The following is a 25,493-nucleotide window of genomic DNA, read 5'->3' on the forward strand; positions in this document are numbered from 1 at the left end:
TATAATATATTCAGAATTAAAAGCACTCTAAGATATTGCACAATAAAGGTAGGGTCACTCCGGATCAATCCTTGCTGCAGAAGGAAATTTTTAATCACCCCAAATCCAAACGGAAATCGCATTCTGTGTAGATGGCAGGGACTGAATCGATCTGGGGTTGGAATAAAAGCTCCGTGCAGTTTACACCTTGAATGGAGGAGACTTTTCAATCCACTGATGAGAAGACAGATCATCATGGTTAGTCCAATGATTTGATTTTCATCAGTAGAGGAAGGCATCTTTGTATGGGAAACTGAAAAGCTCTATTATTCTGGATGGGAAAAATAGAGGAAAGGAATTATTGAAGAACAATCTAAATTTTGGAGGACTTTTCTGTGCCTTGACCTAGGTAAATGTGTTCATATGCTATACCTCACAAAGGTAGAGGCTGATGCCAAGGTAGCTGCCCTAAAGATTTCAACAATGGATGCATTAGTAAAGAGGATGGCAGAAGTAGCAGCAGATCTTGTGGAATGGGAGAGATATTTAATGGTAGTCAAATATGCTGAACATCATAAACCAGAGAAATGTATGCTTTGATCCAACCAGCTGTGGTTGATAATGACACCTTCACCCCCATTGTTACTAGGTAAGGAGATGATAAACAGGGCATCCAAAGGTATGAAGGTTGCTGTCGTCCTAATGTAGATCTGCCTAGTTAATGTCTAATTAATGCCAGCCACTTTCCTTAAAATGGAGATGGACAGAATGAAGGAAGATGAATCTGTTCCTTGTGGAACAAAGTGTTAACCTTTGGCATAAAAGAGGGATCAATGTAAAGGGTCAATAAATCCTCCAGATAAGAACAGTCCATCCCTGATTGAAATGGCTGCAAGCTCTGAACTCTTCCTGTCTGAAGTTATAGCCATAAGAAAGGCTATCCTGAATGACAGAATCCTGAGAGGAATTGACCACAGGGGTTCAAGTGGAGGTTTATGTACAATTCCCAATACCTTGTGGAGGTTTCACAAGAGGAAGCAATACTTAATGGGAGGGCTGAATAATGCTGCTCCTCTTAGAAAATGCTTTATGTGACTGCCCTGAGATGGGATGAAGAACCGATGAGCATTCCACCAGCTCTCTTGGGCACACCAAATAAGATACGAGTGGCTTCCTTCTCCTGTACTGGTTCTAAGGATGGATCTTCAACAGCTGAGTAATAGTTTGGCACATAGGCTGATGTCATAGTGGGTTCTTGGATCCAGGGGCAAGCAGAAACCTTTTTCTTTGGGTGAGTGTGTGTATGTCTATGATGTGCCTCTGAATGATGGTCTGGAGCCCCCAATTTTCCTGGGTGGAATGAAACTTCTTTCAGGTCTTGTTGTCCAAAAGGCCTTGATTCATGGAGACAGGCTCGAAGATGAATCAGTATCTGTTCTAGCCTGTTGGGATCTCTACGCTGGAAGGATCCTCTGGAATGGAACTTTGCCCTGCCCAGTTGGATCGGTTGTAATCTTTTTTGGAGGAATATGCCATTGTTCTCTTTTTCTCCATAGTCTCCACCAAGACTTCATCCAATGCTATGTCCCTGAAAGGACAATGGATAGGCTTGTTTTTGGAGAGGTAACCCACCTTCCAGTGTTTCAGCCATATGTTATGGTGATGGACAATCTTAGAGGCTAAGTTATGAGCAGAGAATCAAATGACATCCAGACTGATCTCTGCAAAGAATGCAGATGCTCTCTTAATTATAAGGTTTTGTTTGAGCCTGACTGCGTCAGGAGCTAGAGCCTGGAATAGTTCCCCTATTTAGAGGTCCAAGTGGCAATATGCCCCATCAGTGATGCTTGGGGAAGAAGGAAAGGCAGAGTCACCCTGCAAAGATATATGAAGCCCTCCAGTACCCCCTTCCCTTGCCTTGGGGATCTCTTCCCAGAGCTGAGACTGGAAGGGGGGGGGGAGCACCCTTTCAGTGCTGGTTCTTGCTGAGTCCTCCTGGTTTTGTGTAATAGAACACACTAGCTCAGAAGAACTGTGGGTGGCTCTCCTGATAGGCCTATCTGCTACTTTAGAGTGGGAGAGGTCCTGCTGACTACTCCCTGTCTATGCTGGTGGTTCAGCGACAGAGAGGGAGCAGCAATTGAATAAGTGGCTGTTCTGATGTATTAGTTGCTCCTATGGGCATTGTGACCATTTCTTCTTTGCCCCTACTGTCACTCCAAACCAAATGAGCCCTGGCCCATCAATGCTCTGAAGGCTGTCCACTTCCAGGGGAAACCTTGGATCCCTAGCTCAGGTTAAAGGAAGGAATTTCAGTTTTTTTCAGTCAAAGATTGCTGGCCTTATTTTGAGCAAGACTCTTTCTTAACAAGCCTTGTAAACTAAGTTCCTTAGTAACTGTGGACTATTACTTTGAGTATGCCCTGTTTCAGTCACCATAACCATGGATTTTCAGCACATGCCGGCTGCTCTGCATGTATACAGCCCTCTAGTGTGTTTTATGACTATTAAGCACAGGTTTTGCTCTGCCCAAGCAAGCAGGCAAGTCATCTCTTGATGCAGAGACCAAAGCCAGGTGACATTTTACCTGTTGGCACTTGTTCTTATTAGAATATGTTTATGTTGCATTCTGAGGAGTAAAGCCAACGTTCCAATTCTATACCCTAAAACAGAATAAATCAGCTGTGATCCCTGTGCATACAATCTACAGAAGGATGCTTCATCTCTATATGAGTCATTACCCTTTCCAGTCAGTGTCTGGCATCTAATTCTGCCATGTCTTTGTATGGGGTGTTATTTGATAAACTAATTACTTCCTCCCCTGAAGAGATGCAATAATCATCTGTGCCTCTGAGAAGGCACAGTTAGTATAGTGATTCATACAGAAATACAGGGAAAAGTAAACATTTTTGCATGCAAGGATGAAGTTTTAATACTGGGAAACACAGTGGGTCTCAGTGATAAGTGGAAAATAATTTGAGAAAATTAACTTGTAAAAGGCTTAAACATGTAACATGGCTAAAGATTTTAATTGTACACAAAATAAGATTAAACTTTACAATAACTACAAGTAGCTTTCTCCCACAGTCCATTAATCTGAATACACAAATACAAGGGGGAAAAGTAGCTACCTTGAGTGGGAAAAGATTATTTTGGCAAAGTATAACATAAAATAGTTCCATATATCATTTGATACTGTTCACGCCCAGCATACATATTCCAAATGAGACAGTCATAACAAATAACTTTTAACTGGAATAAATACAATAGAAGGACATCTAATCATTAGCAAATACATAAAAGCGTGTCTACTGATAAAAATATCAGTAAAATACACAAATATTTTAATCTGCTGCTCCAGACATCTGAAGACAAACAAATTTCCCAGTTAATAAAACATGCAGTTCATGTACTTTATTGCCAAAAAATGAATTGTACTAGTCAACCTCCAAAATTAATAGTTTGGGAAGGAAACAACCCCCCCCCTTTTTTTTACAAGTTGAAACTTATATGTCTGCTTTGCCAGATGGGCCAGGACCACTGACTATTAATCTATATTGTGCCAAAGAACACAATACATGTACCAGTCACAAAACAGCATTCCCAAAGATAAAGGCACCCCCCATGGCAATTTATGGCTCAGTAGTTCTGTCAAGTGTTGTAGAAGTCACTGTCACTTAGAGCTTATCAGTTGGAATTTGCAGGATCCATTCTTTTATATTCCAGATGCCTATATCATTGCAACAGAGATAAGTAGAGCAGGAAACAGGACATAATTTTACTGTTCACCAGATTTGTTCTGTGGGGCTTTTTTCATTACTTATAGATGACAACACTATAAAGGGAGGGGGCTAAATCTTTTTGGTTAAATGACAGTGGGTATTTTAGTTTAGTATCCTGTGTTTAAAAATAAATATTGTTCTGTAATCTGGTTATGTAGCAATAAGCAAATGTGAACACTTCTGAAATTTCCACAGTGTTTGGCTACTTGTCTATATGAATCACAGTTTAGATGGTTAATTTGTTTTGACTAGATTTCAGTGATGAAGAAGCAACATGTAAGTTTTTAACCCTGACCTTAATTGCTCTATATCCTGTTTAGTTAAATGAGTACACAATGTATCATGACTCACAAGCACGAGCAAGAGAGCCATCTTGGTGTAGTGGTTAGGAGTGCAGATTTCTAATCTGGCAAGCCAGGTTTGATTCCCTGCTCCTCCCCCACCTGCTCTCTCAGCCTCACCTACTTCACAGGGTGTCTGTTGTGGGGAGAGGAAAGGGAAGGCTACTCTAAGCCACTTTGAGACTCCTTTGGGTAGAAAAAAGCGGCATATAAGAACCAACTCTTCTTCAAAACAACTGGAATAATCCAAAAAACAAGAAAACTGCAACTAATCACAGTGAGATGAAATTTGTCTCAAGTGAGAAACCCAAACAAATTTTCACACATTACTTCAAATGTACATCTGCACAATATCCATAATAGCTATCCTTTCAGGTAGCTATGTCAATTTTCATGAAATATCAAGGCCATTTTATGGTGAGAAACCAAACATTAATGTAAAGAAAAGGAAATTATGTGCATTGAATTGGGCCCAAGTTGCCATCATCATTCTGAATCACAGCTCTTATCTATTCTATTTCCCGCAGAGCAATTACATCTTCAGTGAGGTCTGATTCACATGCTGTATTTCAGTTGCACTAAGCAAATAATTCTCCTTGTGAATATTCAGCCCCTTAAAGCCCAAGGCTTCTGCAGCTCTAGTCTCTCAAATGCAAAACTGAATGTGCAAAACCAAAAGATGTTCTCTTACTACCAAGTGAATTTCACAAATCCATAGAAGACTGGACAGTAATAATAATGAAGTTGTTACCAAAAGACTTACATGGTTACATTAAACCTGATTTTCTAAAACATAATTTCTTCATTATGAATATCTGCATTTATATCTATTTTGTTTTTCATTGTTAACAATTTGGCTATGATGTTTATTGTTTCATAATATTTTAAATTATTTTCATATAAGGTTTAAAAAAATAGCTTGATATAGCTATGAAAATGCACTATTCAAACCATGCTACAGTTGAAAAATATGCACCTGATTTATATTTTAAGAGTATATTCAAGTGTCTACTGCTCTTGACAATGATCAACTTAATGAATATCTAGAGCAAATAGAGTTCTCTCAAAGATCACCGGACTGGCTAACCAGTTATATCACTACGAAACATATACTCACGTCTCATGCTTTTTGTATCTTTAGGCAAGCTTTTTTTCAAGAAAGTAAAAGAAAAGTGAGTTCTTTGGGATTTTTTTAAATACATACCAATCATTCTAAAATCAAATCAGTTTAGAATTTACTATTGAAAATTCTTGTAATGTAATTTATGGGGGGGAGGGTAAGCTCAGCATTACAGCAAGCCTTGTATGTAGATGGTCCCAGAATTGATATCAGGGATCTCCAATTTTTATAAAAGGAGAGCTGGGAAAGGCTGCATCAAACCTGAGAAAAGCCACTGCTGGCTAGATTGTAATACTGAGCAAGTTGGATCAGTGGCCTGATTCAGCATACAATAGTTTCAATCCAAGTTTCACAATAGTGAATAACACTGTTTCCTTTGGAAAGGGTGACTTTCATTTTAGCACTGTATCTAGCAAGAGGTACAGGGTAATAACAGCCCTTGCCCAAAAGCCCTTGTTTACTTGTGACAAACACAGCCTGGTCTGACACACAGCCAGCTTCTTGTTAGAAATGTGGTTCATTGCTGTGTTGGTGCTTCAGAGGCAGAGATCAAGTTGAACGCTACCATTCTTTTCCTCTAGAACATTTACATGACATGCTGCTATGCTGTGCCGTTTGAATCCTTCAAGCACTGTCCTATCTCAAGTTGTTCAAGGAGATTAGTGAGCGTGCATTTTCTGAATCCTAAAGCCAAGAAGCAGCAACATGGGGAGCAGGATTAATATGTTAAACTTCCTCTCTTGCCTGAACTTCAAGGTATATGGGAAACTGCGACATACAGCAAGGCGGTTATTTAAATTTTGATGACTCAGTTATCAATCTCAAATGTAGAAATGTGCTATAGAAGACTAACTAAGAAAAGAGATGGCAGTGATAATATTCATATCATTACTGTTTTCAAATATTTTAAAGAGCTGGAAGAAGAATTTTGTGAGGCCAATTATTCACTCTCACAAAATTAGATTGAATACAAACCGATAATTATAAATTCAAGTCAATTTAGTAAGGGGTTTACAACTGAAAATTCTTGTAATATATTTACATGGCAGTGGGGTTAGTTTAGCATTATAGCAAGTTTTGTTACCAAGCCCACTATAGGGAAGCATTCATGGAAATGAGCATCAGTTGTAGGTGGGAAGTAGATAGAAGTAATTATTTTTGCAGCTTGCTTATAACCTAAATCTTTGTTTCCTTATTCTAGTTATTCAGCTTCTTTGAAAGGTTAAATGCGCCTGAGCAGTTACCATTCAGTTTTTTTAATTTGTTTATTACTGCTTTTCTATGACAACATAAAATCTATATTTTTTAATTTTATCAAAGTATGTGCTTTAATTGTGCTCTGTGGAGGAAGGTCTTGAAGGTAATTTTCACTAGTATCATTGGTGTTTCAGATAAACAAGGTAGCTGTAAGAATGCAGATGTAGGAAAGTGCAGAATGCATTTATAATCCATTCCAGGAAATTTAAGGTCCAAACCGAAGAAGGATGTTTAACTTCTCCATCCTTACATGTGCAAACTGTAACCAAAGGAGCTTACCCTACAGGACAGGCTCCATTTTATCATACTGTAATCGTAACAGTAGCGTATTGGGTGTCATTGTTAAGCAAACAGTACTCTTAGACCCTGCGTTTTCCCATGCTGGATCTCAGCATCAGTGTACCTTCTACAAAATCTCCAGGGCTGTCAATCATCCTTTGCCAAAGAAACTGTTCCTCCCCATGAGAATCCATCCAGTCTGCTTCCTTACCGTTGCTCAAACCTGGAAAATGCAATATATATTATTTGTTGCAGAAAGACACTTGAAAAATATATCCTGTGTATTCTGTATATTTTTAAAAATAAATTAGATTATAAAACTGTTGAATGCACATGTTCAGTGGAGTGACCCTACTTTTCAAGTAGGACCAAGTGATCCTACTTTTCACTTAATGAAAACAAATAAGGGAGACTTGAACAAACAGTGAAAAGAATTGTTGAGCTACTGCTGTAACACACTGGAGGTCCTGTTAAAAACAATATACATGCAGTAGGCAATTTACTGACCCAACCAAACTCCATTCACAAACAAGAGCATCTGGAAGCCTTCCAATCTGATAGTTTTTATGCTGCTATACTGTCTAGTCTCCCTTTCCATGGCAGCAAAAGGAGATAGTTACTGAAGAGATCGGAATTTATCAGTGGCAATATCAAATGAGAATAGTAAGGCCATCTGAACAAACAGAATAATACCAATTGGCATTTCTGTGCACATCATTTTTACTGTCTGACAGTCAATACACTGTCTTAGAAATTGAAAAGATTTTCTGACGTATAAGTGTGGGTCTTTTGTGTGTGAATGATCACATTGTCGGAGGCTGTCCCCACCTGCTCTTCATCTGAGGCAAAGGCTTTGACTGTACATGTAAGACAGGTCAGAGGGGGTCCGAGCCATAGACTAATTCAATGCCTGGATATTTGTCAGGCATTATGAATTGAAGCACTGTGAGCTAAAGGAATACATTCAATGACATCTCTAGACATTCAATGACATCTCTAGTTCTATCCTGCCCCCCTTACAGGGGAGGTCAAAGATTCTATCAGTTAAGTCACTGTTATCCTACAAAAGAATACTACAAAACTGCTGAATTAGAATTCGTTAGTAAATTTAAGACTATTGTACCCAGCCTTCCAGGCCTCAACAAGGTCTTCAGAGTATTCAATCACGAGAGCTACTATTCTAATATCTCCACTCTCTTCAGATGTTGAATTACACTTGTGTAACTTCCTACAGGATCTGCTTATCATGTTACATTCTATTTTTTCTAGAACAGACTCTAATCTGCTTTGTTTAGAGTGGTCCTTAGCTGCTGAGTCAACTGATTACTCTTTGATTGCAACCATGTTTGAAACTAGATTCTCTCTAACATCTCCGTCATTCTCACCCTACCTTTCTATTAATATAAACAAATTGGTTTAAAGAACATAAGGATGCAATAGGTCTGATTAAGTGAGTCTTACCAAAAGCTCATGCTGTTGAAATAAAATCTCTGTTAGTATTAGAAGTGCCATTTGTTGCCGTTGCCGTTCTGGAATTATGCCTATGTAGTTCACAGGAATTAAAATTATCCCTCTTACCACTTCCAGTGCTCAGACGAATGCCTCCCAGGAAGATATTGCTGGCTAGGGATTCTTTGTCCCAGACTGTAAGTTCTACACAGACATTTTGAATATCTCTGGGATTCAAACCACTAAAAGTAAAAGTGTGATTCCAGTGGGGATTCACACTCTTTTTAATCACAGGAGTTTTGTGTTTTGATGCTTTATTATTGTCTGGAAGCAGGTACCTGAAACAGAGTAAATAAAGAAAACAAGTTGGCATAATCACAGATTTCACTGTATCACTATTAGGGTTTTTCACTGAATGGGTACCTCTCTGTATTCTAACACAGATATATCCTTCCACTTTTGATGTGGCATGTACTGTGTGCTACACTATCTTTGTTGGAAATCACTCTTGGAAATCACTCTTGGAGTATCTGCTGGTAAGATACAAAAGTACAGTAGGGAATTACGCTCTTCACATGCATACAAATATGACAGCACAACCATATCGTCTAGATTCATTTTCCTTTGCAAAACTGATTTGATAGTAGGAGAAACAAACTAATAATTCAGACTTGAAAGTTTGTACTGTACAGAGTTATGCTTTCTCCACACTGGCACCACAACACAAGAAAAGTCTAAATATTACAGATACTGATGTTAGTGACACAATTTGACGGTCTTCGATTTTCATAATAAACTATAACATTGGTATATGAAACAAAAATATCAATTAGAAGGAAAATGCATGAAATTATTAGCAAATAGGATCAAAGAAAATCAGGAAAAAAGGACGGATTACAGCAATTGAGGATTCTGGAGAATGGCTAACTAATAAACCTAAGGAATTTTATAATCTATACGGGGATAATAAGGTGAACTCTGAAAGGATTGATGAATATGCTAATAATGCAAACACCTCACATTTAATTTCTAAAGACAGAGATAGGTTAGATAATCAAATAACAAACGGATTATTGCAGCAATTAATTCATTAAAAACGGGCAGCACTGGGAACATATGGATTTACAGCAGTTTTTTACAAACAATTCAAGTAAGTACTGGTACATCACCTTTATATAATAAAATAATGGAAGGAACACCTCTTCCACCTACATGGCGGGAAGCTAAATTAGTACTCATTGCACAACCACATAAGGATCCAACATCAAGGGATTCATATTGTCCAATTTCCATAGTGAATAAAGATTATAAAATATTTACAAAAATTTTGACCTTGAAACTAAAGTAATATTTTAGTGAACAAAGATCAATATGACTTTGTTCCTAAGTGATATATTGCTGACACAGTCCAGAACGTCTTGGGATTGTTATACCTCTCAAAGAAGACGAAAACTGATCTTGCCTTGATATCCTTAGATATTTATAAAGCATTTGATTCTGTGGATTGGAATTATTTGAAGAAGGTTATTCAAAGTTATGGCTTTGGATATAGATTTAAAAATGCAATCCAGGCAATTTATTCCACAGCATACAAAAATATAGTAATAACATAGTGGAAGATAAAATCAAAATTAATTATGGGATTAAACAGGGCAGCCCACTTTTCCCATTACTTTTTTTTTCTAGCCTTAGAGCCTTTAACAAATATGTTAAAATATAATCAGGAGATAAAAGGTATAAAATGTGGAAGGGAGGAAAAATCTATTAATATATGTAGATGACATGTTACTAGCAATAAAATATCTTAAATTAGGTATAAAAGCATTAAAAGAACTTGAGAAATTTGCGCAAATCTCAGGTTTAAAAATTAACTGCTCTAAATCAAGTTTACTTTGTAATAATATAAACCCGAAGATTCAAACAAAGGCTTCCAATAGTTTAAAAATACCATTATTGGGGGGGGGAATTAAAATATCTTGTATAACAATTGGGAAAATATTAATAAAACATACCAATATAATTATAAACCAGTATGGCCAAAAATATATGCAGATATACAGAAATTGAATAAACATAATAATAGAATTTTTACTAGAAATATGTTGGTGAAAATGTTTATTATTCCAAAATTATCTTAATTATTTTATGTTTTACTCTGGCACATCTCAGACAAGATACTAAGGAAATGGCAAAGGAAAATAGACCAATTGTTTTTCAAACTAAAAAATTAAGCTCTGCCATTGCTTTAAGATAAAGGTAAAGGTATCCCCTGTGCAAGCACCGAGTCATGTCTGACCCTTGGGGTGACACCCTCCAGCATTTTCATGGCAGACTCAATACGGGGTGGTTTGTCAGTGCCTTCCCCAGTCATTACCATTTAAGGTATCAACCACTAAAACATGGAGGCTGGGGAATCCTAAATATTTCATTATATTATTAATCATATCAATTAAGGCATATTATTCCTTTTCTATCCTTTTTAAAATAATTAAATAGATTCAACATTGATAGTCATAATTTAGCTGAATTAGGGATCATCAGGTCTTATTTTCTAAACTTTTAGAGAGAAATATTATTTTGAGTCCAATATCCACTTTAAATAGCCCAATATTGATCTGGAAAAAATGGAGGAAAAATGAACCCTACGATCTCTCCCATTATACCTATTTTTATCACCCTAACTTTCAATAATATAAAAACTGTGATATGGATGTTAAAGGATGCCCTGTAAACAAGTATATTGTAAAAATATTATAAAATCATTAGAAGCAGATGAAGAAGGGGATCTATCATATATAGAAAGATTCTTCCCTCCTGGGTATAAATGGTTTCTAAAATATCCATTACATTCTTTTTCTTAGAAAAAAAAAAGAAACTCAACAAGTGAATAGATCTTTAACAGAATTTGAACAATTAGTTGAAAATATAGAAACCACAGAATGTAAACTAATACCTTCAAGATTATATAAAATATTATTAGATAAGGGGCTGCCAAATTTAGGATCCATAAAGGAAATATGAGAATCAGAACTTCATATAAATATCAAAGAAGAGGAATGGTATAGAATATTTAAAACAAATTCCCTTTAATTCAATATCCAGAAATGTTCACAAACATGGTTTAAAAGTAATTCAGAAATGGTACTATACATCAATTAGATTATCATATCTAACTGGTTCTCAAAATAAAAACTGTTGGAGAGCATGTGGCCAGTTGGGGATCTATATTCATATGTGGTGGGATTGTCCAGTAGTTAAAGAACCCTGGGGGAAAACATTAAAGAAATAGAAGAAATCATAAAAGCTAAGATACAACCATCAGCTTCATTAGCTCGCCTTAATTTAAATCATAACATGTGCTGTAAACAAAAAAACTTTGGTTCATTTTATGATTGTAGCTGCTGTAATGTTATTGCTGACAATTGAAAAAATGCCAAAAAATTGGTAATAGATAAATGGTGGAACAAACTAAAGCAACTTATGATTCCAGAAAAAATAACTTACAATCTTAACACCGCCCGTGGCGCTGCGGGCGCCACGGACTAAATAAAACAGTAAGAGGTCCTGGGGCGGGATGAGTCCGGGATGAGGAAGGGTCCAGATTGGACCCTTCCTCATGACAGACAATTGGAGGGAGCAATCGGCAGGCGCGAAGCCTTCCCAGGGGCCTGGGGAGCTTTTTTCCGGATCGGGGGGAAGCTCCCCAGACCCCTAGCGCCCGCTGAATTTTAGTTTCAGCGGGCTCTACTACTAGTATAAGAATAATTCAAGCAACTTGTCAAATTTGATTAAGTCTGGAAGAATGTAGTAAGATACAAAAAAAAAATCTTTAGAGTATAATATTTGGGAAATAATTATGTAAGTATGTTAATTTGTGTATTTAGTTAATTATATTGTTTTTTGTTTGTTTGTTTATTGTCTCACAGTATTTGTGTTCACACTGTCATTTTTTTGTCTAAAAATGATAACATTTTTTTAAAAAATTGTCATAATAGACAATAACATTTTCTTTAAAAGTTACAGTCTTGCCCAAATAGGTGAACAAAAAGATCCTACAACTCTAGCAAAAGGAATGTAAGTTGACAGCAAAGCATGTGAAGAAAAAAAGTCAAGTGTGTTCATATCCAGGGGTGGCCAAACTGTAGCTCTCTAGATCAGGGGCAGTCAACCTGTGGTCCTCCAGATATCTATGGACTACAATTCCCATGAGTCCCTACCAGCATTTGCTGGCAGGGGCTCATGGGAATTGTAGTCCATGGACATCTGGAGGACCACAGGTTGGCTACCCTTGCTCTAGATGTTAATGGAATACAATTCCCATAAGTCCCTGCCAATTGGCCAAGATGGCAGGGGCTCATGGAAATGTAGTTCATGGGCATCTGGAGAGCCATAGTTTGGCCACCCCTGCAAACCATTTAGACAATTTTAAAACCATCCGGAACCAGAAACCAGAAAGGAGGGAGATAGCTAAACAGCAAAGGGGTGCAAAGATTACTAAAGATAAAGAGAAGCTGAAGAAAGTCTTTCCATAATCTTTTGCAATGGAGGATATGGGACAGATACACAATTCTTTAATTCCTAGGCTTGTAAAAATAGATTATGCCCATTGCTTAATACTATCATACAAATGTTCATTGAATCTAAAGACTAATGTAACAACTCGCAATGCCTATGCAGTGTAGTGGTTAGAGCTCTTGACTAGTACTGGGATGATAGTTCACATCTACAACTCAGCCTTGGATAGTCCTCTTCTGTCAGCCTAATCTACTTCTGAGGTCTGGCATGGAGGAAAGGTAACAATGGTGTGCTGCTAATCTATAAGTAAGTCTCTTTGAAGGCAACTTTCTCTATAGAAAATTAAAAGCAGCAGGAAGAATGGTCCCTCCCCCAAAGAAAGTATTAACTTGAATAAAAATAGTTCCCTCTCAATGCAGAAACCAATTCAGCATCCAGTGACATAGAGCAAAAGACAACAAGAGAGAAATTACCCTTTCACAAATGTGTCTGAAGTGCCTCCTGACTTCACAGCTGTTAAATTTTTTGCTTCCTTAATGACAACTTCTAAAATGCCGCCTGATGGCACTTGTGGGTTTACCTTCTTTCCTTTCTTAAAGCTCTTCTTTCCTTCAGTGAAAATAAACCAAGAAGAGAAAAGTATAACTACTTATATAACATTCTCGACATAAGACCTCACTCTCTTGGGCAGCCTAAACTAAAAAATTCAATAGGAATCCAAAATTCCTGTGCTCTTTGAAGCCACACATTCCTACTGCAAAATATCACCATTGATACAGAACTCTCAGTATGTAAAGCATGTCATATTTCAAGCCAGAGAGATCATTAAAACATCCTTCTAGGACAGACTACTACAGTTAGCCTCATGTTACAGATGGAGGACTAAGGCTAAGAAGCTTGCCTAAGGCCACCTTGTGAATGAGAGACTAGAACCAGCGACCTCCTTGATCAAAAGTAATTCTCTTAGGCTTTATTCAGACAACCCAAAGAAAGCAGAGCTTTATTAAAGACAAGAATTAACTTGGTCTATTCCCACATTTACATGCTCCTTCCCTCATCTCCTTGCATACAAAACCAAGATTTTTGTATGCAAGGAGGAAACTGAGGTTTATGTCATGATATTCAAATTTAGGAGTTCATTAAACTGGAATGTGTTTTTTCACCCCAAAACAGGGTGTTTCGTTATAAGGAAGGGCATGAACTGAACCACGAAGCAAAATTCAACATGAGTTTTGTCTTGCTTGTGGTTCGCAAAATGTTTGTGACAAGGCTACAATGATAAACTTCCACAAACTTTTAATACTGTTCATGGCATTTCACAGATTAAAAAAAAGCTGGGGTTTAAAGAGACTCAATGTATCTTTAATCACTGCTTTCCATTCCCTGCGAAAGCTGCAAAAATAGTTGGACAGTGGGGAAGTTCTCCTTGCTGCTCAGCCATTTTGAGCCAGGTTGTAGAATATAAAGGGATTGCGCAAGACACCCAAAACAGCTGAGCAGTGGGGAGCAGGCTTTGTGCAAATTAATTAAAGGGACTGTAGTCATTTTCAATAGGGTTTGTGGGGCCACAAACTGGTTCAGTTTGCAAACAAACTTTGCAATTTGGTCCACGGTTCAGCTAAATAACAGAACACCGCTAATGATCACCTACAGCTCTCAACTCAAACAATTCAATGCATCATCAGCGACTTACAATTTCTACTAGACAGTGACACTTCTCTTTCACAAGTACTTGATGGGAGCAAACATTTCTTGTCCACAGACATTCCCCAATCTTAAACAGTTCCTTACCTACAATAATACAACATCTAATTTGAACATGGACAATGGTACCAGAACTTGCAGTAAACCCAGATGCCAGTTTGCTGCCACATACATCCAGACAACACAATCACAAATGGTGCCTAGCCATTTAAACCCCTGCTTTCTGCTCCCCATCCCCTAGATGTTTGGTTTAAATGATATACCCTAGGTTTTTTTAATGAAGATAGAAGCATTTTTTAAAAAAGGAATAGCCACAAAAAAGCTGTGATGCTGGTGGCTAATAAATCAAATTTAGGAAAACTGGAATACCCTACTTATTCTGAGAGGTACATTACTGTCAGCAGTCTGAAATTCCATTAGTGATTGGGAGCTAACTGAATACTCAGCAATTCCAGTCTTCTACAACCTTGTGATTTTATTACTTAATGTCTGCACACAACGGAGCATTTAAGTTATCTACCATACATCACTGGATTCTGACATCAGTGCTCAACTTACCTTGAATCTCTCCTAGAGGAAGAGTTAGGTTCCTCTCAGGGGGAATGTACCGTAAGACAACTATCAACTCTCCTTTATAATGAAGGCCAATATCAGCTGCAACTTCCACCTGCGCAGATGAAACAGAAAACAAGTTTTGCTGAAACAAGCAGTCTCCTCTGCTTTCCCTTTCAAACTATGCAAACTGTAACAAACAAGCAACCAAGCTTTTCTTGTCAGAAGTTTGACACATTTGTACGTATATAATGTGATGGCTGCCAAGATACAAGTGTTCATGTGCTTTTACCCAGCTGTCCCCAACCCCCGATCCGGTGACTGGTACCAGTCCATCGATCAGTCGGTACCGGGCCGCGGCTCCTCCTTGTCCTCCTCCCCGGCTCCTGCCTCAAGGCAGCCAACAAATGCCAATTTTTAATTTAAAATACATAAAACCTCAAATAACCCTAACCCTCAAATGATGCCTGCAGTCTAATAAAATGGTGTCTTTGCAGTATCTCCTGAAGTGTGCTAAAGATACTGTACACAAGACTTTTTCAATATTCTTACCTTTTGGTTTTTCAAGTAACTGCCTGGAGAAAAAATATCCTGTTCCTTTATAAGAAGCTTAATGGGATGCTGTTTACCTCCATGCCATGATAAGGTTCCTACCCACTTCCTCTATTAAATCGATAGAATATTTTTCTCCAGGCCTCTTGGCAACCCTTCATGTCTTGCAGCAATGGCTTATACTATATTTTAGAAGCCAGAAGAACAACCTTAATGGGTTACAACCAGGATTTTATTTAAGCTGTCAGTCTCACTGGCTTGGCCACTCAAAGCAGCACACTGACATTGGACCAAATAATTTCTAGAATCATAGAGTTGGAAGGGGCCACACAAGTCATCTAGTCAAATCCCCTGCTCAATACAGGATCAGCCTAAAGCACCCAGGATAAGTATCTGTCCAGGCGTTGCTTTAAGACTATCGTTGAGGGGGAGCTCACTACCTCCTTAGGCAGTTGATTCCCACCGTTGAACTACTCTGTGAAAAACAAATTTCCTGCTATCTAGGCAATATTGTTCTCCAAGTAGTTTAAACTCATTACTGTGGGTCCTATCCTTTGCTGCTAACAGGAACCTTTCCCTGCCCTCCTCTAAGTCGGTGGTCCCCAACCACCGGGCCGCGAAGGCCCTGGCACCGGGGCCTCCGCAGGGCTGGGCCGCACATGCGCGTGGCCGCAAACGTGCAGGCACGGCACTCCTGCGCATGCGTGTATGCGTGGCTGGGTCGCGCATGCGCGTTTGCATGGCACTCCCGATCGCCCTCCCCGCCGCCGGTCCACAGCCTGAAAAAAGTTGCGGACTACTGCTCTAAGTGACAGCCTTTCAAATACTTAAAACAGCAAGCACGTTCTCTTCTCTCCTCCAGTCGGAACATTCCCAAGTCCCTCAGCCTTTCCTCATAGGGCTTGGTCCCCAGACCCTGGACTGTTCTTGTCGCTCTCCTCTGAACCCTCTCAATTTTGAAGTGAAGCCTCCAGAACTGCACACAGTACTCCAGGTGGGGTCTGACCAGTGCCGTATACAATGGGACTATGACATCTTGTGATTTTGATGTGATACCTCTGATGATATAGCCCAAGACTGCATTTGCCTTCTTTACTGCCACATCACACTGTCTACTCATATTTAGCTTACAGTCCACAAGTACCCCAAATACTGCTATGCAGAAGTGTATCTACCATCCAGTATACATGCTTCTCATTTTTGTGACTCAGAGAACTCTACATTTCTCCTTACTGAATTGTATCATGTTCTCATTTGCATGCTTTTTCAGCGTGTTCAGGACTCGTTAACTCTATCTCTATATTTTAGGGTGTTTGCTACTCCTCCCAATTTGGTGTCATCTGCAAATTTAATGAGAAGCCCCCCTACCCCCTCATCCAGGTTATTGATACAAATGTTGAAAATTACTGGACCTTATACTGAGCCCTGTGGCAGTCCACTGCTCACCTCCCTCCACTCTGATAACATACCAATGACAACTACTCTCTGGGTTCTGTTTTCTAGCCAGTTCCCTATCCACCTAACCATCTGAAAATCCAGTCCACAGTCCTCCAGTTTGCGCATCAGAACCTTGATGTCTTCTCTTTGCAAAAACTAGCTTCACAATGAAGAGATAAGCCTGAATTGTCATCCACAAAGCATTTCTCATTGATACACACCCTCTACACAAAATATAAAACAAATGAATCAAATGTTTACATGCTGAATTTCTAAAGTTACTTGAAATCCTCACCTTTGGCTGAAGCACAAACCATTCATCTGCCTGGTTCTCAAAGTTCCAGGAATCCAAAGGAATCTCCACTTCTCCAAGAAAGCTATTATGGCCAAATCTGTCATAATGCCAAACAGAAAGCTGCAGGGTCCGAGTCTCAAGCTGTGTATGGCTAATGACGTACTATGGAGTAACACAGGCCAATGGAGAATATTAGATAAGTTTTATAGTCCCATAATGGTGATTCTAACAGCCTTATCTTCACAAAGTTGATAAATGAGGCACAAAAGAAACATTTCCCCCTTTACCAGAGCAGACTACTCACTCAGAGATAGCTGTTATTAAAGTAGAGATCTATAAAACATAATTGTTCTCTTGAAAGCCTATTTTTCTTGCTGCCCCATATTTATACTATTTATTGCATAAATATCCCCACAGATAGAGGTTCTTAAAATATTATTCCCAATCTGTTCCTTATATTTATGTTTTATTGTTTAAAATATTTTACATATATTTTTTTCTTTTCAATGCTGCCTCAGGGACCATGACTGGAAAGATGGCATTATTCAAAACATTTTAAAGTATATAACAATTTATAAACAATTTATAATAAGACTATTGACACCCTATCAGAAAAGGTATCAAAACTGCCCAAAAACCAAAACACTGAGGATACAGTTAGTTGAGATGCTAGAAATCTATAAATGAATCTTCGAATGCCTTTCATTTTCCTCAAGAGCAGCTGCAGGTTAGTGCTCAAGCAAGAACACAGCTGAGCTGCTACTAGTCCCAACAGTGGGTGTGTGGGGGTCAAAAGTATTATCCTTTTATTTTAAAGTGGATGCTAACAACAATTTTCCTGACCTGAATAGCCCAGGATAGCTCAATTTTGAAAGCAAACCCTGGCGAGAATTTGGATGGGAGGCTTCCAAGGAATACCAGGGTTGTGACACGGAGGCAGGCAATGAAATGCCACCTCAGAATGTCTCTTGACTTGAAAACTGTACGTAGTTGCCATAAGTCAGATGTGATTTTATGATACTTTCCACCACCAACAGCAGCTCATGAAGACTTCTACTTTACAACCAGCATCACAGCAGAGTTAACTACCCAAATGCTGTGTTCCCCAATCTAATGACTCCACTTCAGCAGCTTTTAGTGAGAATTAAAGATGTCAGATGGTCTATTCAAGAGTCCAGTGGTGCACCAAGAGCAGGATGGGGCGTGTGGTCTGCCTGCGATGCAGCTTAAGGAAGGCCTTTGTAGGGGCCCTTGACATCCGTGTCATGCTGCATCCAGTCAAAGTCTTCCCTCTTATTGTTTTAAATACATTTCTAGCTGTAGCCGCTCAGGGCTCAGAGGAGTCTGAGCATAGCAAAATGAACATACTCTATGATTAAAGCAAATTTGCTTAAGTGAACACATGGCAATATCAGTGAAAGAAAAAACACTGTGGCACAGCTGGCAAAACCAACCAAAAAATTCAAAGGTGCAAATGGAAGTTGTTAAATGTAAACAGCTGAAGCCACTTACCTGAGCATTGGCTGCAATCGTGTTAAAGAAGATCTAAAACCTTTGAAAATAGCCCTGCATCTTGACAGCTGTCAAAAATTATCTGAAGAGTCAGGGCCATTTCGCACGGCTTCAAAATAGCACAATGGTTGCTAATTGAAAACGCTACTAATTTGGCATAACGCACGACGTCGTAGACAATCTGCAACACTCCTGAAACCGACCCGCAAAAAGCGCTTCGTTGTAGCGCTTTCAGGGGAATCCAGAAAAGTGGATTCACCCTCCGGATAGCGATACACTCCTGCAACCAATCTGCAACACTAGCGCTAAAGACCTGTGCGTTACCATTGTTGCGGGTTCTTCAAAGTCCCTCCTCCTGAGCCTGTCCTCCAAACTTCCAGCGAAGCGATCGCCATTTTTTTTTCTCCGAGCGAGCGGGGATAAACGCACCAGCGAGCCTCTTTCTGTTTAGAGGCTTCCCTGGCTTCAGTCCTTTACCTTTAGTCACTAAGCACAAACCACATAAAAGCCCGTTTGCTGAAATAAAGTCCCTTTATTTTTTACACATTAATTCAGCCAAAAATCGGGCCCGTGAGAGGGGGGGGGATTTTTTTTTTATCACTCGAGGCAGCGTGCCAACGATCATACGATCAAACGACAGCTCACATTAGGCAGCTGGATGGGTCTCTCCGTTGCAACGAATCTACCTAGATTCGTTGCTATGGGTCTGTTTTTTTTTTTTAAACCTTTCTTAAAGGGAAAGGGGCTGTTTGGGAGCATGCTAACGGCTGCCCATTGGCTGCTTGACGGCTAGAGGCGGGACGAGCTTGGCAATAGCGCTTCCTTTCTAGCGATTTCTGCCGAGACCGGAAGCCTGTGGGAAACGCTAAAAAACGCAACTGATTCCACTACAAAGGCAGGTATGCATAACGACGAATTCCACTATTTTAAATGGCGATTTTTCATTCCGCAAACAATTTGCAACAAAGATCCCCGTGCGAAAAGGCCCTCAGTGTTTTGACAGCTGTCAAAGATGACCTAATGACAATTGGTTTGACAGCTTGATTACAGCCAAAGTTCAGGTAAGTGGCTTCAGCTGTTTATATTTAACTCTTAGTCCATCCAGTGGGGGACTATTAGCAAAGATGTATTTTACTACTGTGGCTTGTGAGTCCTCGTAAAAAAGAAGGCAACTTTTATATGCACCGCTAAATGTTTTCGTTGGTTTTGCCAGCTGTGCCAGTGTTTTTTCTTTTACCGATGATGCTGTAACCATTTCCTGTTTGCTAATTATTTGCTAATTGACAGTATGCTGATAGCTGCTATGGTAAATCTCTGTTTGCAGGAAATTTTCTCCAACAGTCTAGCCTTTCTCTCTTCCTGTCCTTGCACTCAGCTGAACTAGATTTTACAAAGCAGTAGTAAGGGTGTTGCAGCACGATAAAACAACCTTCCTCTCTCTTAATTTCTCAACCTCTTTTCCATGCTTTTCTCATTCATTTCTATCTCCCTTCACCCAATTTTTTCTGCATCCCTCTCCTTATCTTCATTTCTTGTTCTCAAAACCTTCCCATCACTTTCTTGCTTGGTGACAGAATGTATATAATACCAGTATAATAAGAAATCTTTATTAATATTATGAACAGAAGGCAATGGGTTTGCAGGGCACTGTAGATTGTTGTTGTTGTTGTTGTTGTTGTTAGGTGCGAAGTTGTGTCTGACCCATTGCGACCCCATGGAAAATGATTCTCCAGGCCTTCCTGTCCTCTACCATTCCCCAGAGTCCATTTAAGTTTGCACCTACTGCTTCAGTGACTCCATCCAGCCACCTCATTCTCTGTCGTCCCCTTCTTCTTTTGCCCTCAATCGCTCCCAGCACTAGACTCTTCTCCAGAGAGTCCTTCCTTCTCATGAGGTGGCCAAAGTATTTGAGTTTCATCTTCAGGATCTGGCCTTCAAAGGAGCAGTCAGGGCTGATCTCCTCTAGGACTGACTGGTTTGTTCACCTTGCAGTCCAAGGGACTCGCAAGAGTCTTCTCCAGCACCAGAGTTCAAAAGCCTCAATTCTTTGACGCTCGGCCTTCCTTATGGTCCAACTTTCACAGCCATACATTGCAACTGGGAAGACCATAGCCTTGACTAGACGCACTTTCGTTGGCACTGTAGATTACGCTGGTTCTACTGGGCTTCCAACTCTCCCTGCCCCCCTGCTTTGACTATGATTTTTTGCTTGGCATCAGCTGGCATTGCCACAATGGCCCTGCATAATTTCCCGGGCTCATCTAGGTCAGGGCTAGGCTGAGAGTAATGTGACTGGCCATGGTCTCCCAGCAAGCTCCCTTGGTACAACTGGGGATTCGAACCTGGATTTCCCAGATCCTAGTGAGACACTTTAATCAGTTCACTATGCTAGCTCCCATAATAGAATAGCAAGTTGGAATTAGATTTTTTTTTTTACTGGCATGATTATATATATGAAATTAAATAAAAGCACAATTTCACAGTCTGTTTTTTCTAGATGTTTCTGTTTGTTTTATTTTATAATTATTACTAAAAATAATTTTGTTGTATTGAGGAAGGGCCTGATCTTTATATCTCCAGCCTAGCCTGATCTCATTTTTTAATTATTATTTTTATTTATTTGATTTATATCCCACCACTATCAAGGAACTGTCTTGCAGTGGGTTACATAATTAGATCTGAAGAGGCTAAAAGGGGCTGATGTCAAGGCAGGCAATGGCAATGGCAAACCACCTCTGAATGTCTTCCTCATCATCATGAGACAAGAAATTTATATTTTCTTCAAGCAATAGCTGAGAATACTCTGTAGCACCAGAAAAATCTACAATATGTTTCAGTTAGGAGGTATGCAAGAGCAGTCAAAGCTAAACACTTTAAAATGTAACAGCTGCTCAAGTGCAGTTCTTTCTACTGATACGTTTCTTAAAAACTGATTTTTTTGGTAGATTGTTGAGAATGTTTTTAAATGAGACCACAACTGAGAGAAGAACATGTAAAAATCCTTGGCACAGAGAAACATCAACTGTAATAATGTTGGGTTGTTCTTATTTTAGCTTCTTAATCACAGCATACTAGTAGGAAATTAACTGATACTGTCTGGAATTTGTAAAGAAAATGTTTTGGAACTCAACTAAGATCTTTCTTATATACTATCCTTTAGAGTTGGTATCAATCTGGATACCTACTATGAAGTTTTCATTAAATAGTCATGAAAATATTCTCAGCTCCGATAGATGACCGCAAACCAAAGGAAAAATGGATGATGTTCAAAACAGGAAAGAAAAGAAATGCCTTTACTAAGTTAAGTAGCAGCATTCCATCCTTCCTGTTAACAAGGATGATGACTATTTTAACTCTTAAAAAAAAACAATTTTCATCTCTTAATAATATCAGCATTAAACAAGAATATATCCCAGTTCTCACCTTCAAGATTTCATTAAACTCTGGATTAATGCTATTGCTTTTGATTTTTGTCTTCCTTTTACTTTGGCGAGACTTGTCAGGTAGGAGGTATGCTTTGACATAGCTGCAGAGTGAACAGTAAATCTTTAACACAACTCAAGTGTTATACTTATGGCGATTAGCTATAATTCTGGGAGAACTCCAGACTTTGCCTGGAAGTTGGCATACCTACTGGGCTGCACCACTACAAATTGAATGCTTGAATATACAAAACAGTTCCCGCAAAGAAACAAGGTGTGTATCAAGGGAGAAAGTTCCAGCATGGTTTCCTCCCCATATTATATTTCTGTGTGTAAGATTTTTCTGTGCAGAGCAGCACTTAATCTATGGTTAACATAACATGGCTCATTGAGAACAAGTTCTTAGACTTGTATTCAGTCTTGTAAAAAGCCCTTATTTTTATAACTGAATGAAACCCCCAGAAATTTTTAATAGACAACCTTCACATAGTAAAATAGTTTTGTGAAAGCAACCTCATGTGATTCAAGTAACTCCATGCTAAAATGATAATTCCCCCCCCCATTTTCTCAAGACTTAGTAGCTGAGCTTATAATACTACATGTGGAATTCCTTAAGAAGGCACATTAGAAAAATGTATTTCAAAACTGATTTTTGTGAAACATTTATGGTATTTCTAGTCTAGTTCCTAGGCTGAAGTCAGATTCCTATCTTGGGTTTGAAAAATATGAGGCCCCCTTAGGAGTCTAAAGGTCTCTGAAAATTATAACACATGTGCATTGTCAAGAGCTAATAAAAAGACTCCTCATTAGGATGCAAGCCGTATCATTATTTCAGGAATTGCATATCATATAGTCCCATGGGAAGTCTCCCAAGCAAAGTGAATGGCAAGATCAAAAATAATGTAAAAGAAAATCCTCTTTGCTTACGGATCCGTTCTTTGCTTCTTTTCATCTGCCATGGCCAAGTTTCTGCATTTTTTAATTAAGATGTTAAGGGCTCCTGTTTTGTAGCTGTAGTTGATTTGGAGACATATTTCTCCACTAATTCTCACATTTCCATAGTCCCCAGTTTCACTGTAAACACTCATCATACTATTGATACTTGTCTAAAAAGAGAAAAGGGGAAGGGGAAGAAGAAGTCCATCAAGCCTTTTATTTATGATGATGATCCATCTTTCTTATTAAGACTTAAGGTGGAATATACAATGATTTTAAATACTTCGTAAAAGTTGCATTTTTTAAAGATTAAATTCCATATTAAAGAACTCAAATGGTAAACAATATATTATATGATCATAATGCATTTTGGTATGTGCAATCCCTTTAATTTGCATTTTCATTAGAATTGCTGAAAAAACAATAAACCTGCATGACTGTTACATAGCACGTAGTAATACTGTATGAATTCCCAACGTAATAAAATCAGTGGTTTCTCCAGTTCAGCATTGTGCCTCAGGGTTAGTTCAAGAAATTTACCAATTTCTCCCTGAAGAGTGATTTCAGATGGGAAATATCAACACTGTTTTTAAAACTAAACATTGAGGGCCCACAGGGAACTCGAAGTTCTTTGTAAGGGCCAGAGAACAAACCCTGGCATATCTTGGAATGGTAACAGGAACTCTGCCTTGGAAAGAGGACAGAATTGGCTTCCTCCTCTTTCAAAGGGCAAGAGCTCACAGAGTTACCAGTAGCAGTTACCTAGTCTCCAGATCCCCCAGAGTACTGACCAGAAGCACACTGATTGATTGCTGGGGACAGCACTTCAACCCTAGGAATTCTAACCAGTCAAGTGGCACAAGAAGGCATAGTTATCATGCAATTGTTAATAGTTATATCCGGTACAAAACTGACCTGGCATTCACTCTATTTTCCAGCACAAAGTATTGGGCCAGGGCGGGGGATGGCTTCGACATCCACAGCCAATTGTCAACCTTTTCAACTGAATACAGAAACCTTAAGTGTGATGCTGCTCTTTTTCTATTTGTATAAGAAGAAGCTCTCAATGTTTCTCCGTATCTTCCCACTCCTGTTCTACTGGTTTCTAGCTTGAAGTTATGAACCAATAAGTATCTTGCTATAGGCAGGGTAAAGTCTTTTTCTGATTGGGGTAAGGTTGTTTAGGACATTAGTCCGGGCCTTTTTGAGTTATGTTCCTCTTTACCCTTTGAGACCTGACCTTGAATGTAGATCATTTACAGACAATACAAACCTTTTATCTCCATACGTTTTTTTTAAAGTAGCTGACAGTATTTATGGTATTGTTTTAAGGATGTAACAGTATAGAAGCTGCCATATCATATGTACAGCTTTCCATAAGTACTTTGAAAATGGGGGGCTGTGTGGTGCCAGCAAAGGAGTACCGAACTCAGGGAGCAATCAAATTTTAAAAATCAAAATAGTGATCATCAGGTTGCTAAAATTTGAGAACTACTGTATTAAGTTATCTGAGTAAACCAGTACTGGAAGTGACAGTTCTAAGTTGAAAGAGCTGGGTCACCTGTTTCTTTCTCCAAATTGTTGCATGGAAAGAGACAGTCATGCAGCTCTATATGGAACATTCAGCAAACATCTGAATCAGTTTGTAGAGAGTACTCTTCCAAGTACTCTAGAACCAGAATTTCCTTTTGTATAATTCTGGAACAGATCAGGTGGCTGGAAGCCAGCTTTCTTCCACTTGGCGATTTTAATGCAACCAATTAATGTGAGATAACTACTCCTTTTAGTAACGGGCAGAGCTTTAAAACCCATGGATAAATTACCCCATTTTAACACAATTATTGATGCCCTATTTCCCACAAATACTGGTTTGTGATTTTTTTTCTCCTTAGAAAATGAGCTATACCTTTGTGGGTATCACTTGTTTTAGACCAGTTTTTACAATTCACAAGTCATTCTGATTTTTTTTAAGTTACTTGGCTTTCTTCAGTGTGTATAACAGTGTGAGAATCCGGTGCCCTTCAAACACTGCCTAATACTTTCTGAACCATCTCACAGTCAGGACCAGATACTCCCACAATTTTAGTGACAAATACTTATTTCTAGGACATTTCAAATAATTACTTTTCTTTTTCAATAAATTGATGAAAATGTTATATATATATTCTATGTACAGTGAATGGAAAAAAGCAGCGTGAAAGATCAAAAAGGAAAGCCCCCAAATAGGTCAGAACATGAAGAGAACTTACAGTATCACCATCTGCTTCTGGAACATTTAAGTAGCTCCATTTCCTGTCAGAACTTGAAGGAGAATTCTTTAAGAAGAGAGAGGGAAGGAGGAATGGAAAGAAAGGCATTATG

The 25,493-nt window shown here is 38.8% G+C and overlaps 1 protein-coding gene across 5 annotated transcripts in view; it reads right to left on the reverse strand.

Annotated features, from left to right (window-relative positions):
- Positions 1–25,493, reverse strand: part of SYTL5 (synaptotagmin like 5) — a 107,923-nt gene that overhangs the window by 1,588 nt on the left and 80,842 nt on the right. For 2 of the 5 annotated variants that reach the window (XM_077342919.1, XM_077342918.1), the window contains exons 11-18: positions 25,382–25,447; positions 23,124–23,302; positions 22,198–22,300; positions 17,263–17,424; positions 14,985–15,093; positions 13,196–13,331; positions 8,337–8,545; positions 6,883–6,981 (exon numbers count right to left, since the gene is read on the reverse strand). In XM_077342919.1, the coding sequence (XP_077199034.1) occupies positions 6,883–6,981; positions 8,337–8,545; positions 13,196–13,331; positions 14,985–15,093; positions 17,263–17,424; positions 22,198–22,300; positions 23,124–23,302; positions 25,382–25,447 (1,063 nt within the window). Of the gene's footprint in view, positions 1–2,989; positions 6,982–8,336; positions 8,546–13,195; positions 13,332–14,984; positions 15,094–17,262; positions 17,425–22,197; positions 22,301–23,123; positions 23,303–25,381; positions 25,448–25,493 lie in introns of those variants that run through there. The other 3 variants (XM_077342916.1, XM_077342917.1, XM_077342920.1) reach the window with 2 other exon arrangements.

Source organism: Paroedura picta, chromosome 6, assembly GCF_049243985.1.
Source record: "Paroedura picta isolate Pp20150507F chromosome 6, Ppicta_v3.0, whole genome shotgun sequence".
NCBI lineage: Eukaryota > Metazoa > Chordata > Lepidosauria > Squamata > Gekkonidae > Paroedura > Paroedura picta.